Below are 19988 nucleotides of genomic sequence, written 5' to 3' on the forward strand. Positions count from 1 at the left end.
GCAAAAAGATGCTAAAGATGAATGTATGAAGCTGACAGAACATGGGTATTCCATAGATCAAATTCTTATGGTATACGAGCACTTGATGAGTGACGAAGCATGAGCTCGCATGTTCTTTAGAATGCATCAAGAACTTCGCATGCTTGGGTGATTGGAAGTTCTAGGATCCGAATATGGTATAAATTTTCTTTATTGACGTATTTATCCCTTTTATTTATTAAAATTTTCCATTTTCCATGGCTTTTCAAATGTTGTTTTTCATTTTTTATGGTCTCTGATTTTCTCTCTTTTATTTGTGTGCAGGATGTGGTGGACGACCAACTGTTTGTGGGGTTATATTTGGAGTTTTATGTGTCTTTCTTTGGAGTTGTATTTGGAATTTTATCTTTATTTGGAGTTCTATCTGGAATTTTATGTTTTTATTTGGAGTTTTTGTGAATGTTATGGTTTGTATTGAGTTTGATGTCTTTCACATGGATGATATTATCTCTAGAACTAGTTATTACTTATGTATAACAAATTCTCATGCTTTAAAGTATAACTCTTTATTTTGAATGGTCTGATTGCTATGAAGAATATGTAATGGTTTAAGCATGTGAATATACATATGGAATGGTAACAAGGAAAGTAGTTATTGTATATTGGCTTGTATCTTTTATGTAACAAAGTCTTTATCAGTATTAGATAAATATCATGACTTATATGGTTGAGATTTGATTCATTCAATTGTAATTTTTGCCTCTTGATATGTAGAATTAGTCTCTTTAATTTGTAGGGATGAACTGGGATTGGTGATCTTATGATATCCTTATCCACTCTCATTAACATGAACTATGTTGACAAAATTTTTGGCTTCATGGGTCCAGGTTAAGCTGGGGACCTGCCCTTGTATTAGAGTTATTAATGTGATTTGGATAAGGTAATGTGTGGTGTGTCTCCTAATCACTGCCATTGTCTGCTAAGATATGAGATATGTCATTTACAGTAGGTGTTTTGTCTAATACTTTATGCTATGAATTTGTTCAGTTATGATCATCATCAACCTGTCTATATTCGCACAACTGGGTGCTGCAACTTGTTCAAGTTCCTAGTCTCAGTTTTTCATCAATCTTTTCCCAATCAAGTCATCTCTATCATTGATCATATGCAAGTGAGGTGTCTTGATATCGCAGCCACTTTATTTTGAAGTCTAATGAATTCTTGATTTGAAATAATGCTAGTTGCACTTTAAGTCTTAGTGAGGTAACTTTTTATTTTTATTTTGCTTATGCTCTAGTGTATATTAATTTTATAAAACTAATGAGAGTTTTATAAAATATTAAATAAAATATAATTATAGTATAATTAATATCAGTAATATAATATATGATTTTGATATTATACAATTCTTAAAATCATCCGCTTATCCGCATCCAATTCTTAAAATCAAATCAAAACAGGACAACCAATGTTCACAAAAGCAACAACAATGGCCATCATTCCTTCCTCGACTCTGCCCTTATTCCCCAATACCACCAACACCACCATTCTCGCTTTCTACCCAAGAACCACACGACGCTTCAAGCCTCTTCTTGCTTCTTCCAACCCGGAAACTGGATCACCAGCGGAGCAGGAACCAACCGAAGTCCCAGACCCTGTTAAGCTAGCCTTCACCAAGGCTGAAGCCTACAAGAATTCCAAGCTCCAGAGCTCTATCCCCAAACCAAATCCTGCTCCTGAAGCCCCGGATCCTGTCCAGCTGGCCATGGAGAAAGCAAAGGAATACAAGAAGAGCAAAGCTGCTGCTGCTGCTGGCTCGGGTTCTGGTGTGGACGTTCCTGTGGAAAAGCCAAAGATAGGGGATATTGGTATTGTTTAGAGATTATCAAATTGTTGCTTTTCTTGCTTTTTCTCACAAATGTCCGTGTTTTGGGCTTCTTTTTTTTTTTTATTGATTTTTTCATGGGGTTACTCTTCTTGTTAGTTGGTTTTTGTGGTTTTTTAAACTTTCTAATATATTTTAAAATTTTATTTTCTGTATTAAAACTTTGACCTTTGAGAAACATGGACATGGATACGCATTATTGTTGTTGCCGGTACTTGGATTTATGTTGATTAAAAGCATTTGTATATAACTGGTGTTAATGGACAGAAGTGAGAAACTGACATAGTGACATACATGGCTTTACTTCTATATGGTGGATGGTCTGTTATTTCTGATAATCCATAATGAATCTGTTTATAAATTAGATAGCAAATTTGAGGATACTTGGTTGAGAATCTTCTGCGTATGTATGAATGCTTATTTGCTTAAGCTGACTTTAGTAGGTAAAGTTGTTGATGGTTTTTGAATATTTTAATGCGCTACATGAATTAGGGTGTCAGTGTTCAATTGACAAAAATACTTGCTAACATTGTTGTTATGATTATCCATCTGTCTAGCTTTTCGGCTTTGTTTCTCCAACCAGATTATACTCATGGACATGAGAAAATCATTGCTGTCATTACTATTGTATATTTCTACTTTTTCCTGCCATTAGTTATCATATTTTATATTGTATATTTATATGTATATTCTTTAATTGTTGCCATGCCATGTTTGTGTATGCACCATCTGATGATTATTGAAGCTTTTACTTCAGTAAGATTAGTTGCTCCCAAAATGCATATCCTAAAGCAGGTACAAGTCCTGAAGTGTTCATGATTGTGCAGCCATTTACATAATCCATATGTGATTGTAAGTAACATCCCTGTGCATTGGCAACTTATTAGATGACCTGCCACGGTATGCCTATGGAGCAAACATTTGCAGGTGCCTAAATCATTAGGCATATTAAGATGGAATGCCTGCTGAAGAAGCCAAAATTACACCTTCGATTGGGGAAAAAGGCGGTTGATAGAAGTAACTGGCACAACTAAGATTTTTCCTAGTCTTCCCGATCAAGATTGACTGCACAAACAATTAATGTAGCTTTTTTTCAGCATTTCTGTCTACTTGCTCTCAAAATTTTAAGATGGCCCCTTTTATTCCTGAGAAAGAATGTATTCTTTATCTGCCCATGTTCTTTCTGAATAAACTGTGATTCCTTTGAGAAGTGAATTTGCTTATCTTAATTTCAATTTTTATAGATTTTGTGTGATTTGGTTTTGAAAATATTTCTTGCTTCACTTTTTATTTTTGTGCTGGAGAATGTTGACCTCGTGTAAGTCCTGCCACCAGCCAGAGTTCTACATCTACTGCTTTTCCTTCAATTAGAAGCACTTACAAAATGGCCTACAATATTTTATAGTTTTCTGCAAGTTTATGCTATGGCAACCAGTCCAAGTTTTACTGCTGCCAGTTTGAATTGTGGCCTTGTCCCTCCGGAAAATGGTATAGGGTCCACAAGTGCACCAACTGGTTAGATGAGTAAATTTGCTCGGATGACACTTATTCATCTACTATTTAAACCTTTAGCCCGTGATTAAGTTTGCTTTAAAGTCTCACAGCTTGATAGAAATGATTTCTGTAAACCTTTCTTTCTGCAATTCATCTTTCCTATTGACGGTTTAGTAGTTTTTCATTAAGACTCAGATGGGTGTTTATAAAGATAATAGTTGGCCTTGACTCCTATTGGTAATTATTATTCCGTATAAACTTGATTCCTGCCTTGGGAAAATTTCTGATAATGTTGAAGTTTCTTCATCTACATAATATCATAAAACTGAAAGCTTAAAACTTTTAAGGATTAAAATATGTTAATTTCACTTTCTTCATTAATCTGTGTGAACATTGATTTCTTATTCATGACCGTCCTAGCAAAAGGAAAAAAATCCTACTTATGGATTATTTGGAATGAACTTCTTCAAATTTGCATGCTGACTAATCTTGGTTATACGTGGTTTGATGACATATTTGTAGATTATTTGCAATTTTTTTTAGTTAAAGAAGACGAGTTTACTTTGCTAAAAGTGCTGATCTACTCTACCTTCAATCAGTTAGATCTTTTGTTCATTACATGTTTAAAAAATGTAAGCTAAGAACTTATTCTCAAACTACACCTTAGGTATACAAGAAATGAATTCAGAGGATGCAAGGGAGGATTTTCTAGAGAGAAATTCAAGTAATAAAGAAGAGTTGAAAATTTCAAGTGTAGACTTTTTGGGACTTGATTTTTCAGAGAAAAAGAACTATAAAGGTAGACGGCCTGGGTTAGCTCCAGTAGCTGAACCTCTTTTCAATGTGGATTTCCCTGAGGTGGAGATTATTGTTGGGGATGCTAGCAAGGTTCAACGTACAACACCACAAAAGTTGAATATAGGAGAAGAAAAAGAAGATACGAGCAACATATACAAGCCCAAAGTTTCCACATGGGGCGTCTTCCCGAGACCTGGAAACATTTCCAAGACGGTAGGAAACAGAACATGTGTTCCTTTAAGGAATATTTGGGTTAATTTATTGATTGTCTTCTTTCTTGATGAAATTTAACTAATGAGTGTAATCTTCATTGGCAGTTTTAATCTTTTCTGGGTCCCTCTGAACTTGTGAGTTGTAGAAAGGGGTAGTATGGTATGGTATGTTATTAAAGCTTAAAATATATGTTTCAAAGAAACATGAAAATTTTGTTTCTTGAATTGAATCATTTTCAATGCATCCTATATTCATCTATATAATCTAATATGACCACTAGCCATATAATCTATAATCTGATATGACCTTTAGCTACCTTTATACTTCTAAGAAAGGATCCATGTTTTTGATTCGACATTGTGGTGATGATTAAATTTGTTCGTTACAATCCATTTATTAAGTTTCATAAAACAATATTATTCGCAGGATACATGTTTATTGTAAACATAAGGGTATACATTGCCAATGTTCTGAAACCATTTTAATCAGTGTCCCTTGTTTCCCTTAGGTCCTTTTATTCATTACTGTTTTTGATTATGGACTTTTTAGTTAGAAGTAAAATTTAAGTGGCATGCCATAAATTTAAGTCTTGATTATCACCGCTCATACATGAATTAGGCTGTTGAAACATGATTGTCATGATGAAGGACATCGATGTTATTGGGCACAAGAAAGCATATGCTGGTTGATTATCAGAAAGGAAAGTGAAAACCTACATTTTCCCTATTGAATTAACCCTTTCAGTTATTAGGATCTGATTCACTTGAACATCTCTATATTTTGGCTTATTTGTTAATTCTGCACATAGTTGGATTCCATAATCCTTAGAAGTTAGAACAGAGATACTGAATGCGCAGCTTCATACAGATTATACCCTTTTCAGGGTAGCTGACAGACCTTGCATACCAATAAGTGAACCCTTTACCAATCCAAGGCAGCAAATTGGTTTCTTGCATTATGTCTAACTTCCCTTCAGCATCATGCTAATTGAACCTTTACCCATTGGACACCTTTTTGTCTTTTTTAATATTTATTTTGTTGGTTTTCTAGTGCCTTTTACCTTATGTGCCCACTTCCTAACATAAACATAAATAAGGAAGCCTTTGTGATTTTCTTGCTTAGAATTGAGTATTTACATTTGGCAGTCATATGTTAAAGTAATGCTTATTTTAGTTTTTATATCCTTTCTCAGATGAGAGATTATGGTATATGTTATGAATAGAGATATATGTCAAATAACACAATTCTGAAGGGTTTGTATTATTTTATTTTATATTTTTTAATCCTTAGTGAACATTTAGGCTCGCCTATCTTTCTTAAATAGTTATTTACCCGATTCCTTTGATGAATAAATTTCAAAGTGCCACTTTTTTTGTGCAGTTCGGTGGTGGGAGGGTTATTCGTCCAGGGGATCAGCTTGAAACCGCTGAGGACAAAATAGCCAAAGAAAAACAGACTAAGGAGCTAATTGCAGCCTACAGAAAGAAGATGGGTTTCACGATTGATGCACAGACAAAACTGGAGTGCGAGAAGGTATATTTATGGCAATAAGCTGTAGTGCTTGTATTTCTTTGCCTTTCTTTATGCATAAATTTCATGAAGAGGTTACTGTGACATCATTACAACCATACCATCTGCAAGTTAACTGTCATACACTACCCGCTTACCTTGATTAGAATATGCTGCTGTAGTATCTCCCATTCATATCTTCTTTTTGCCTCAAGCTGATATCAGCATTGCATGTGGATCTGGATCTTTTTTTTGCTCAATGTGCATGATACATGATACATAAACAGATTTGACCAAAATGCTCTATCCTCACCTATCTGTGTGCTCTTTATCTCCTTTTAATTCTTTCCTAACCTAAAATCTGTGCCAAAAGACAGATGCTATCTGCATTGCTTATGGATCTCAGGATCTCAAATTTCTGGGCTTGCCTAACATTTGCATCAATATGTGGCTTTGGGTTGTTTATGCCAGTCTGGTTTTTATTTTTTTTTCTTTTGCAAGCAATCTGACCACATGACATTAGAACATGCCATACATTACTGCTTGTGCTGGCAATCACCCAAACTAATTCAAATTCTAAAAAATATCTGCACGTTGTTCTATTCTTTTAATCTGTTATATCATTTTATTGATCACCGTTATCTTTCCTTACACATTCCTAATTCTTGCTTGGAAATGCTTACGATTATTAATATTTCTTTAAGTTGGGAATTGAAGAAATATATTGTGATTCATTTATGAGTATTTGAGTTTGTAAGGCTTAGTTTCTAATTAACAACCTTTAGAAACTTGGGTTTGTTTTCTAAAAATTCCTTCATTTTAGGCATTGAGGGATGGTGATAGCTTGATGGATAGTGGAAAGCTACAAGAAGCTCTGCCCTATTATGAAAAAATAATGAAGTCTGTGATCTTCCAGGTATTAAAACTTAATATCAGATTATTTCTACTTTTTGAAAATTTTGATATTGTCAAGCATCCAAGTTAACGAAGCAAATTAATGATTTAGTACTTTTATTTTTTTTTTTTCCTTTGAAGAACAAAGAAATTGTTCCTCTTTGATGATGCATATTGAGCTCAGGGTAAAGTTTCATGGTGCAAATGTTTCTCAAAATGTGATTGCATCATTAATTTTTATAAATAGAACGAATATGTGCCTGAACAGCTGTTTTGATATTTACACAATGCATTGGTCTTATGTTAGGCTTTTCAATTGTCTTTTCAATATTGTGCAAGTATTTTCTTTACTATATATTACATGTTTTGTTTATATGCAGAGTGAACTGCATGGGTTGGCTGCTTTACAATGGTCAATTTGCCAAGATTCTCTTAGGAGGTTTGTCCTTGACTTTATTTGTTGTATAGCTTTTTCTTCCCATTTATGTGGTTTTGATCATTTAGTAACATATTTTGGGTCATAAACATTATTATTTCAGTTAGAGAATGATGCAATTTTAAAAGCGTTTGGTGAACTTTGGTCATTATAAAATAATTGGTTGGTGTATTTAGATTATATTTCTTTTGCAGTATTTATTTGATTGATTAATTTTCTGCATAAATATTAGTTTAGTCGAAACTGCAACTGTTTGCTTTCATATCATTTTCTTGAAATACATATATGAGATTGCTCTGGAAGTTATTTTGTATTTTATTTCTTGTCATGACTTAACTTTTCTGGTGAAAAGGCCTTTGCTTGGTGGCAAACTTGTAAACAATCTTAGATAAACTTGATTTTGCTTGAGCATTTTTCGGCCAGTTTGAGTTCGAACTGAATAGAGGAGCTTAGAACAAGTCTTTTATAATAATAGTTTGGATCCCACTTCTTGCCTATAGTACAAGTGAAAGGAAAAAGGGATATTACCACATAGCGCAACCAAGATTATAGATAAAAAAATAAAAAATAAAAAATAAAAAAAATAAAAAATCGAAACATCCTTTAATTATTGAGAGGTATGTAATTTCCATTGTATTTCACAAGACAATCATCACAGCTTCAAATGTGAACTTGACGAAAAATCTGGCTCACTTTCAATAAAATATGAAAACCAAATTATGTTGATGCAAACCAAAAGTTGAAGACAATAAATCATCTAAATTCATATATTTGTCTCTTGCAGAAACAGTGGGCTATTTTTTTTAAAAAAAATTCTGTTAAAAAATAAGGTGAAAAGCCTTACCCAGAATATAATCAGGGAAATCACCGCCACAACACCGTTCTTGCTGTCTGGGCTTGTTTTTAATTTATATATGTATATGTTAGATTTTTATATTTTGGTAGTAGTGGGCCCTATATGGGCTCTATATGGGCTTAGGGGTCTTACACCAAAAAGTCTCAAGACTTAGCTAGCTCAACCTCTATACCCTATATATAAACTCATTACACTTTCTATTACACAAACCGATGCGTACTATATTTCAAACACCCTCCCTCAAGTTCAACTCCTACGAACTCTGGGACATGACTCTGACACCGTGAGGTCTGCTTACACTGGACTCAGACACTACTTGTGTCTCGTGAGGTCCAACACATACTGGAGGTCATACATACACTGGACTCAGATCACATCGATGGCTCCACTATATTTCTCCGATACCATGTTAGATTTTTATATTTTTAGTACTAGGGGTACTCTATATGGGCTTTGATACTGGGCTTAGTGATCTTACACTCAAAAAGCTCTCAAGACTTAATGGCTCAACCCCTATACCTATATATAAACCCATTACACTTCTATCACACAACCCGACGTGGTACTACATTTCTAACACTCCTCCCTCAAGTTCAACCTCGGCCGAACTTACCTCGTGACTTAGTACACCGTGAGGTCCTGCTTTTACATGACTTGTACACTCACTTGGTCTCGTGAGGTCCCTACACACATGGAGGTCATACACACATGGACTTGTACTCACATCGCGGCTCCACTATATTTCTCCGATACTCATGTTAGATTTTTTTATATTTTGGTACTAGTGGGTCCTATATTTGAGCTCTATATGGGCTTAGGGTCTTACACCAAAAAGTCTCAAGACTTAGTGGCTCAACCTCTATACCTATATATAAACTCATTACACTTCTATTACACAACCGATGTGGTACTATATTTCCAACAGTATATATATATATATATATTTTTTCCTGAACCACACTTTTGATTATGCTTGGTTGCTTGTCGGGATGTCAGGATACACCAAAGTTCTATTGATATTGGGTACATAGTAACTTTATATTTGATGATTGATAGAAATTTTAACTGTCTTTAGAGGTCGAAGTAAAAAAGACATATGAACCTCTTGTTCCTTTTGTTTCTAATTAAGTGGGCTTCGTTGTGCCCAAACCCCCATCCCATCATCAAAGTCATCTCTACCACAGCCATCACCACTCCCTACAACTAAATTCGTAAAAGATATTTCTTTTCTTATCTTCGAATATGCTCTTGGTTTGATTCAAGTCAGCAAGTATGGCAACTGGTCTAAAGTCAAAACAGTCAATCCATCCAACAGAAGATTGAAGACTTATGCCCTGCCTTCTCATGTCATATGCAACAGTCTAAATAACAACCTATTTGGCTTATTAATAAGATTTATGCCAGTTGTAGGATCACATAAGTTCCATTAAAATTTTTCTCTTAATGGTCAGCCTTGCAAATAGAAAACTGTTGGCTGTCATGTAATATTCATGGAATAGAGGTGGTCTTGCCTCTTAATTTGGATGCCTATCTAGAGCAAATTTGAGTTATTTGACCAAATTATAGCCTTTTATATCAAGCTCACCGTCACTTAAGATACATGACGCTTCATTACAGTGGAACATTGAGCGAACAACCTGTCTTTGGAAGTAGATCAGCATATTGTGAAGTGTTATCGATAAATAGCGTTAACTATTTTTATTTGGCTGAATTGATGCTGCTTACAGAAGAATCAAACGTTATCTTTGTATTTTGCTCATAAAAGTTTGGATTATCCTCTCCAAGGCTACAAACTAGGCCACTCTTGCTTGCTAGTAAAGCATTCTATTCAGCACAAGTTGTTTTGACAATTTTCACTTACTCTTTAATTTTGTAAGATATAGATAGATTGCGGTGATCCTTTGGTGAGACAAGGTTCTTTACTGTTAGATTTTATATTTTTGGTACTAGTAGACCCTATATGGGCTCTATATGGGCTTAGGGGTCTTACACCAAAAAGTCTCAAGACTTAGTGGCTCAACCCCTATACCTGTATATAAACTCATTACACTTCTATCACACAACCGATGTGGTACTATATTTCCAACACCCTCCCTCAAGTTCAACTCGATCGAACTTGCACAGACTTGTATACCAGAGGTCTGTTTACATGGACTTGTACACTACTTGTGTCTCAGAGGTCCTACACACATGGACTTGTACCATATTGGTTACAAAAATTGGACACAACTATCAGAAAGAAATTTCATCTCTAGGTCTCTAGAAGATCAGAGCATACGAGAATCTATCTACACATCAATACATGCACAGACGCAAACGCTTTTATTATTTCTTTGTACTGGACATCGATGTTCAACTGGCATTGTTGCTTCTGATTTACCAACTATTCAACTGCGTATGAGAATAGCACTTGTTGGAAATATAGTACTACATCGGTTGTGTAATAGAAGTGTAATGAGTTTATATATAGGTATAGAGGTTGAGCCACTAAGTCTCGAGACTTTTTGGGCTGAAGACCCCTAAGCCTCATATAGAGCCCATATAGGTCCCACTAGTACCAAAAATATAAAAAAATCTAACATGGTATCGAGAGAACATAGTGGAGCCACTCGATGTGGTCACAAGTCCACGTGTGTATGACCTCCATGCCTGTAGGGACCTCCCGAGACACAAGTAGTGTCATAAGTCCACGTAAAATGCATCACCTGCGTAGAAGTTCGTGCAATTGCAAGTTCAACCGAGTCGAACTCTGAGGGAGAGGTGTTGAAAATATAGTACCACATCGGTCGTGTAATAGTAAGTGAGAATGGGCTTATATATGGGTATGGAGGTTGAGACACTAAGTCTTGAGACTTTTTGGTGTAAGACCCCTAAGCCCATATAGGGCCCACTAGTACCAAAATATAAAAATCTAACATGTGAGAATAGGAGAAATAATTTGTATATTTCATTAGTAAAGGAGTACAAGGATATATGGGCCCAATATGGCTCATTAACCAAATATAAACTATAACATAACTCTAACACTCCCCCTCAAGCTGGAGCATATATATCGAGCATGCCCAACTTGTTACATAGATTACTAAAAGACTTTTAACATTTAAACCTTTCGTGAAGATATCCGCCACTGCTCAGATCAATCGGTATAGGCGTAGAGATGACTCCCTTCAAGTACCATATCACGAACATAGTGACAATCAACCTCCACATGCTTGGTACGCTTTCATGGAATGTTGGATTATTTGCAATGAAGATGGCGGCTACCGTTATCACACAACATCTGATAGGTATTGTGATAGGGAATCCCAACTCAGATAGAAAAAGATCGCACCCAAACCATCTCACATGTCGTCTCGTGCCATTTATCCAGCACTCGCTCGCGACTTAATCTCGAAAACCACATTCTCGCTTTCTGCTTCGCCAAGTAACCAAGTTTCCACCGACATACGATGCAGAGCCCCGACGTAGACTTTCGTCTCCTCTATCACCAAAGATAACCCAAGTCGAATATGCTCGCAACGCTCTAGGCGATAATGATTTTTAGAGAAGACACTTCACGGGAGCTCCCTTTAACATATGTAAGAACCTCGCAGCACCGCCGCATGAACTTCTCGTAGCTCATGCATAAAACCCGACTCAGAGTCCAATCCAGAATATATTTTCGTGATCTAGTACATGCTTAGATAAATGAGCTTACCAATCAAACGCTCTGTGATCGACTCAGGATCTTTTGAGAAATGGGAAGATTTCTCCCAAAAAGGGCATGCGATCGCTCAATAGGTGTATTCTTTTGGTTTACAACCCAATAAACCAGCCTCCTCAAGTAAGTCCAACACATACTTCCGTCGTGAGAGCGCCATCTTTCCTTTCGGCATACGCAAACTCAATACCAAGTATCCGGGTCGTCCCATGTCTCGTAGTAACTGAAAATGCTTCATTAAATGCTCTTTTAATTCTCCGAATTCTCGCGATCACTACCACTACAAGATGTCATCGATATATACCGCAAAGTACTAACACAACTGTATGAAGTGTTCTTATAGAACACAGAATGATCCATATTACATCTACGAAAACCATCTGCAACTGCAATTACACTAAATTTGTCAAACCATGCACGAGGACTTTGTTTTGCACCATAGATCACTTTTCTGAAATGGGCAAACTAGATTCTCCCCCGAGCAACATACCCTTGGAGGTCTGCTCCATAAACACTGCCCTCAACTAAGTTCCATAGAGAAAGGCATTCTTCACATCAAGTCGATGAGTGTCCATGATTGATTCATAGCTACCGGCATGAGAATGCGAATGGAATTCGTACTGAGCAATCGTGAAAAAGTCTCGAAAGATAATCAACACCATAACCGAGTAAAACCACGGGCCATTAACCGGGCTCAGAGCGATCAACCTGCATCATCCGCCTTTGTGTTTCGACTGCACAAGACCCATCGGCAGCGACGATGCTCGGCATCAGCCAGGCGAGGCACAAGCGCCCATGTACCACGAGATCTCAAGCCTTCCATTTCATCATCCATCTGCTTTGCCTATCAGGAAGCAAACGCAGCATCCTCGGTAGTTCCCGGAATCGACTCGCAGACAAGGAAAAAAAGCAAATGTGCGAAAGGACGGGTAAGATTATCATAAGAAACAAAAAGGGAGATGGGATGTTTAGTACAAGAACGAATACCTTTGCGAAAAGGCGAATGGGAAGATCAAGAGACGGATCCGTATGGTCCGGGGAAAGGACCGGAGGGGCGGAGTCGGGCGGTGGTACATGTTGACGGCGATGATAAACCTCGTCCAAAAACGACCAACATCCGTATCCAGATCGGAGGAGGCGTCACACTAGGCATAGGCACAGCGTGAGGGACCGAGACAGTGATGGGGAGTAACAATATCGATGACGTAGTTAACATATCGTGGAGAAATCGAATCAGAGAAAAATGATTGAGACTCAAAAAACGTGACATCCATAGACACAAAATACTTCCCGACTAGTCGGATGAAACAACCCGGTATCCACGCTGAGTGCGGGAATAACCAACAAAAAAACACATTTAAGCGCACGCGGCGAAACTCTGTCTAAACTAGGAGTTAAACTCGAACAAAACCAACACAACCCGAAAAACACGAGGGGATAAGTGAAACAACTCGGTATTAGGTAGAAGACGACGTAAAGGAACCCTCTCCCCTAAGGGTGCGAAGGCATACGATTAATAAGATGGATCGTAGTCAAGATAGCATCGGGACCACAAATACATAGGAACATTACGCTCTACCAAGAGAGTGCGTGCAACATCCAAGATGCGACGATGCTTTCTTTCACTTACTCCATTTTTGTTGAGAGGTGTGGACGGTGGTTTTGATGAATAATCCCAAAAGGGACGCATATAAAGAATTTACAGCAGAAGAGACAAATTCTAAAGCATTATCGGTGCGAAGACATTTGAGAACAATGGAAAATTGATTTTTTATTTCCAAAATAAATTTTTGAAGGACATCGATAGTAAATCGACGGTCTTTTTAACAAATATACCCAAGACACTCGGGAAAAACATCAACAAACACAACATAGTAACAATGACCAGAAATAGACGCTGACCTTTAGAAGGTCCCCAAACATCACAATGAACTAAATCAAATAACGACCGACTAGACTAACGGAGTAGAACGCTTTAAAAGGTAGTACGATGATGTTTACCCAACCGACACGACTCACATTGAAACGACTCGACCCAATCCAAGGCAAAGTTTGTCGAAGACGACTAAGAGAAGGGGTGACCCAATCTACAGTGCTCATATGAGTGATGACTGGAGTCGAAAATGAGCATCTGCTAAAACCACGAGGAATATCATCACGCACCAACGATATACGCCGTCACCACGATTACGCCCCTAAAACCAATCCTCTTCCCCTGTCTCGCGATCCCGAAAAAAATACAGTGAAAAAGGGGAAAAAAATGTTACACTACAATTCAAATGTTTGGTGATCACAGTAAAGCGGATAGCAAGTTGACGAGAAATCTGTACATAAAGAACATCATTTAGTCTAGGTCGAGAGGAAGCCTCGCTGACAACTCCCTCTCCTGACACTAAAAGCACGATCGTCCCATCGGCGATTGCCAAAGAATGAAAAAAATAGATGGAGAAAGATTTTTGGAAAAAGGGTTTTTGTACCGCTATGTGAGAAGAGGCCCCAGAGTCAATAATCCAGAACCGTCCCCTAGAAGCAAGAAAGGCATTACCCGAGGAAAGCAAGAAGAGGATCATGGTGTGAGACGCAGTGCCACGTAGTCTTGGGAACCTTGCAAAAGTCGACCGAGAGATAGTGATAAACTGTTCGAAAGACTAGAAGTGGGTGACGGATCGACCACCTCGGTCTAGCATTGGCAGCATCGGCACGGGCGACCATGCTTATCCCAACAACGATCCTCGGTGTGGCTCGGCCGATCGATGGCAGGTACACACAAACCTATTCGAGAATCACCACGGCCGCCTCGACCACCACGAGGAGCCTTTTACCACCACGCCCACGGAAGCTAGCAAAGCGGACTCGATCGGAGGACACAACGGGCGACGGAGATGTGGATGTAGAAGACAGCGGCTAACGTGAGCATAAACAAAGAACAAGATTAGGGCATTCTCTCATAACTTTCGAAAAAGAGCCCTTCACCTGGTTTTGCATCTCAAGGGGGAGCCCGGAAAGATATGCGATGACTACAACTTCATTCCGGTAACAACGAAGGGTGGCCAGATCAAGAATTAATGGCTGGTAAATATCCAGCTCATCCAACATGCTACGGATGTGAGTGAAGAAGCGAGGGCAGTGACGATCGCCTTGTCGGGTCAGTAATAGCTGCTCATATAACTCAAAAACACGAGAGATATTATTTTTCATTTCCATATGTCAATCGCACATCTCCCAAATTGCCTTTGCAGATGAGTCAACATCACCACACTTGAGCGATATCCGGCTCCATACTACCGGGTCAACCACTGAGCGCAGCTGCGAGCATCCTCGAGAAGCCAATCAGCGATACTTGGCATCCTTCGAGTCCGGCGGATCTGCCGTGAGGTACGACGATTTCTTATGAGCCATAAGGAACTGCTCAAAACTTTGCGCCCAAAAAACATAGTTCCTTCCATCCAACTTTTGCGAGGTACAATGGAGATTCTTAACTAAAGAATCATGAAACGAAGACATGACGACGACAAGACAAATCCTTCAGCAACAAGACAAGGGCATTACTGGTGAGGGCTAAGGAACATCACCAGGTGCCCATAGACCAACGAGAACGGCAAGAGATGAACAGCGGCTGCTGGTAGAGGTGGCGGCGGTGGGTGGAAGACTAGGGTTTGGAGTGGCGGTGGCAAGCGGCGGCTAGGGTTTAACCTAGAACTCTGATACCATGTGAGAATAGGAGAAATAATTTGTATATTTCATTAGTAAAGGAGTACAAGGATATATATAGAGAAATACTAGAGTTTTGTGGTATAGGGCCCAATATGACCCATTAACCAAATATAAACTATAACATAACTCTAACAGCACTTAAATTTAATCACCCAGTTGAACATATAATTCATCTGTTCTCATTCAATTGGCCTTGAAAACATCAAATAAGAAGCTCAAGTGGACATTGTTCCCTTCTTCATAGCTGTTTAGTGAACCCCTTTAGACTTGTAGTGACCCCCTTTAACTAACTTGAGAGTTTAGACTTGTATCCACTTGTAGTTGAGTGCACAAGAGGAAAACTCTCCATACTATATTCCTTCCATATGCGTGTATTTTTATCAACTCATTGATAACATTCTTCACTCTTGAAACTATAACTTGTGCGAAGATTTTAAAATGACTTTTATTAAACAAACAAATGGATCATTGAGATCAACGTTTACGTTTATCATACAGGTAAAAGCTTCCACATGCAAAATGATATATAATAATTTTGTGGGCTGATTAAGTCATTTGCTTTATAAATAGAAGTAGGTTGTGCTATTTATTAGGTTTATGTAGTCAAACTCTACTATGTCTTGTTCACATATATGTATATATATTGTTCTTCAGCAGTTTATCAATCAATTAATCCATGTGTTGGATTTTTACTTTACTACAAAATTCTGGTTTTATGCAAAGTACAGTTTAACATGGTGACAGGCCAAATGAAGCTAGATCAATGTATGAGATACTCCAATCTCATCCTAATGTGCAAGTGAGCAAGAAAGCACGGCAATTTGTGTTCAGTTTTCAGGTAATTATGCTCTACTTTTTTTTCTATAGAAGAGTCTAGCGGCAAGTTCATTTTTTTATTCTTCCAAAGATTTATAACTGATGTCCATGTGGCACATGGTTAATTTTATTTGTTGTTTTCCTTCAAATTATCCTACCATGAGCACATGCGATAAGACGCCTCACTTTGTATATGTTCTACTGCAGGCTATGGAAATGATGAAGGTTAAGAGCTCCTTTGTTTTACGCAAAACTGGTTATGAGAATTACTTCGATGCATTTGTAGAAGATAAAGCTAAATACAGTGCAACAGAAGAGAATCAAAATGAAATTGCATTGATGACAGAGGGACTCCCTTACATTATATTTCTTTTGTCCCCCATTCTTCTTGTGTTCCTTGTTGCTGTTAGAAAATCCTTTCAATTTTAAAACCACAGACTGAATTTTTGCATTTAGGATGCATCCAGGAAATATATAACAAGTTTTGCTGCTCTTGTTTGTGTGTCAGAGACCTAATGAAAGAAGTGAGCAGGCAGTGTAGCGAATAGTTATTTGTCTAGATAGATTCATTACTTGATAGTGATTTGAACCACATTTTGAGAAGAAAAATGATAAAAAAAATTGCTGTGATTGTGGTTCTTTTTTCAAGTTTACTCTGAGGTCCTATTTTGAAGCTGTTATGAATTAATCAAGCTCAAATGAGATCAATCCAAACCAGCAAAAGATTAAGATCTCAATTTAAGGAATTAAGTAATTAATCAAGAGAATTATTGTGAAATTCTCCACAACAGCTGTATTCAGTTCATATCTCCATTCATATTCAGGCATAAACTCAATGAGAGCAATATCTCCATTCATATTCAAGAATGAACTCAATAAGAGCAATAGATTCACCATTCAAGCCATACTCATCTTCACCATTGCATGTAAGTGAGAAAACAAGCTAATTTAAAAGGCATTCAACGAAGAGATTACTCACAATCTCACCTTACAAGCTTACATTATCTGCAATATAAGAAAAAGAAAACTAAATAGAAACCCAAGAATTTCATAGCAACCATACTCCTCTCATATGAGAGAAACTAGGGCCTTAACGGCGTACAATTTATAGCATATCCTTCTCTTCAAAACATCACATCAAAGCCTAGTGATGCACTTAGGTGATGAATGAATATTTTAAAAACAATATAATAAGAGGTTTTTTTATGGACACCCTTCTCTTTTAAAAAATCACAAAAACAAAATATTATCTTTTTAACAATTTTTAAATTATCATTAATTTTTCAAAATTATATTTTCTTCAACCACATTTTACGTTGAAAAAATGTTATTATTATTATTATTATTATTATTATTATTATTACAACTACTACTGCATCTTCATTTCCCAAGGCATTTTTTATAAATAATAATAATTTTCAACATTTAAATATATTATTTTAAACCACAATTATATTAAAATATTATTATTATTAAAATATCAATTGTTACATGTTTTTTCAACTTATTAATGGTTGAAATTGTTTAAAACTATTTGTTTTGACAACCTATACATGAACTAAAAATAGTTTCACCTGTAGGACAACAGACCATAAACCGACCAAAGATTAGACATAGACATATATATATATATATATATATATATATATATATATATATATATAGATAACCCTGATTCTGCTAGACATAATTTCTGTTCTTTACGTAAACAATCTAAATATTATAGAACTAATGAGTAGAAATATGTAATTAAAAAAAAAAAACACGATAGATGTATTTAATTATTGTCTATTTTACTTGAATGCAATTATTGATGTTTAAATTACAAACAAGTTATTCACCAAATTATTAATAATAAAATTTCAAAATAAGTACTATTTAAAAAATAAGTTATTAAAAAATAATATTAGCTAAAAAAGATTTAAAAAATTTGACTTTTGTGATTATTTAAAAAAATAAACATGTTAATAATAATAATAATAATAATATAATAATAATAATAATAATATATTTTCCAAAATAAATACGGTTGAAAAAAATAATTTTTAAAAATAATAATAATTTAAAAAATGGTTAAAAAGACAAAAATATTTTATTTTTATGATTTTTAGGAAAAAAGGTGAAAAAAAAGGTGTCCATGAAAAAAAACCAATATTTTATTATTTTTAAAATATCCACTCATCACTTTGGTGATGATTAGGTTTGATGTGATATTTTGAAATCCATCTCATAAATAAATTTCACATAAAGTTATTTTGACAATTAAAAAACAAAGGAGGGTTATAGCTGAAAAAAGCCCTGTTTTTTTTTCCAATATAGTATTTTTTAAGTGTTAATTGCCAAAAGCACCCTGGAAGTTTGTAATATGTACAAATTCTTCCTCTAAGTTTGAGTATCCCTTAAAACCCATTCCTTTTTTAATACAATGATTTTCAAACCCCCTAAGCATGTAACGGTGGTCAACAGAGTTAGTTTTGAATTTTTTGGACGAAATTGTCCCTTGTCTTTTCCCTTGCCTTGGAAGTTGTTGGACATGATTACTGGCATCCTTTTTTTTTATTTTTTGGTAATCCCGTGAGAACACTATTATTGTCGCCGGTTATTTGATATTTCCTCTGTTCGCCTCTTAGTCTTTTCCCTTTTCACTAAGGTTGTCATTGCTAGACATCTTCTATAGGATTGGAATTTCGTTCCACCACTCGCTCGCAGGAGAACTTACGCTCTAAGGTATTAAGGCGAGGTGAACGCCGTTGAAAAAGTTCTAGAGTTTTGTTTTGTTTTTATATTTTGTGGTTTTTGTGGCCGTTTGATTTGTAAAGTAGTCTATTATGAATGTCGTGGCATAAGTTGGTATCCCATTTGTTCGACTGGTCATGGTGGGTACATAACATGCACATCAACTTGAACCTGTAGAACACAAAAAAATTAAACATTATAAGTCACTATTAAGCGAAGACCTTGAATTTTAAATAGAAACAAACATTTTTAATGATAACGACATTATAAAGCACTATCAAACGAAGTCCCTAAAAGTTAAACAGAAACAATTAATTTTAAACGGTAACCTTAAAACTTAAACAGAAACAATTAATTTTAAATGGTAACCTTAAAACTTAAACAGAAACAATCAAAAGCTAGTAAAACTAGATTACATAATTCCATTTTCTTGTGTTCTAGTAATTAATAACTTTTTGATATTTATGTATCATTCTACCAAGTCCGATTCATTTAAAAATTTTTTTTGCATGTCTATATTTCATCATTCAGATCATTTGATTTGTTTCACATGTACATATTTCTAAAGAATGTGTAGAATCTATGACAGTGATAAAGGAGGAAGTCGATCATTACTTTGAAGGTTAATGGTTTTCTAGCAAGCAAATTACTACTTTAAGATTTGCTCAAGTGCTAGTTTGGATCACTGATCAATACTTTGCTTGCATTATTCATATATGTGCTTTTCTCTAGTCAATTTGTTAAAAGCCAATAAACAATGAAAGTAAACATAAGATACATTTATTTTTTTTATTCTTATAAAGTGAAACATAAGATGAATTGATCGAAAAGTACTATCAATTAAACATTATAAGTCACTATTAAGCGAAGACCCTGAAATTTAAACAAAAACAAGCATTTTTAATGATAACGACATTATAAAGAACTATCAAACGAAGTCCCTAAAGTTAAACAGAAA

The 19988-nt window shown here is 35.9% G+C and overlaps 1 protein-coding gene across 2 annotated transcripts; it reads left to right on the forward strand.

Moving 5' to 3' along the window:
* Nucleotides 1-1399: 1399 nt before the first annotated feature.
* Nucleotides 1400-16886, forward strand: LOC120265740. Of its 2 annotated transcripts, XM_039273696.1 has the most exons (7): nt 1400-1847; nt 4026-4369; nt 5750-5902; nt 6702-6794; nt 7153-7211; nt 16223-16316; nt 16502-16886. In XM_039273696.1, exons 1-7 carry the CDS (start codon nt 1448-1450, stop codon nt 16721-16723), a joined length of 1365 nt encoding a protein of 454 aa, XP_039129630.1. In that variant the 5' UTR covers nt 1400-1447; the 3' UTR covers nt 16724-16886. The 2 variants fall into 2 exon arrangements, with proteins under 2 accessions (XP_039129630.1, XP_039129631.1); XM_039273697.1 differs by lacking the exon at nt 16502-16886 and having other exon boundaries at nt 16207-16310.
* The last annotated feature ends 3102 nt before the right edge of the window (nt 16887-19988 follow it).

Source organism: Dioscorea cayenensis, chromosome 7 (genome assembly GCF_009730915.1).
Source record: "Dioscorea cayenensis subsp. rotundata cultivar TDr96_F1 chromosome 7, TDr96_F1_v2_PseudoChromosome.rev07_lg8_w22 25.fasta, whole genome shotgun sequence".
NCBI lineage: Eukaryota > Viridiplantae > Streptophyta > Magnoliopsida > Dioscoreales > Dioscoreaceae > Dioscorea > Dioscorea cayenensis.

What these genes read in the sequence shown, in the direction of transcription:
- LOC120265740 (XM_039273696.1), top strand. Translation starts at nt 1,448, where the DNA reads ATGTTCACAAAAGCAACAACAATGGCCATCATTCCTTCCTCGACTCTG. An exon ending in GCCAAAGATAGGGGATATTG is followed by an intron (nt 1,848 to 4,025) that starts GTATTGTTTAGA and finishes ACTACACCTTAG; the next exon opens with GTATACAAGAAATGAATTCA. An exon ending in AATTTGTGTTCAGTTTTCAG is followed by an intron (nt 16,317 to 16,501) that starts GTAATTATGCTC and finishes GTTCTACTGCAG; the next exon opens with GCTATGGAAATGATGAAGGT.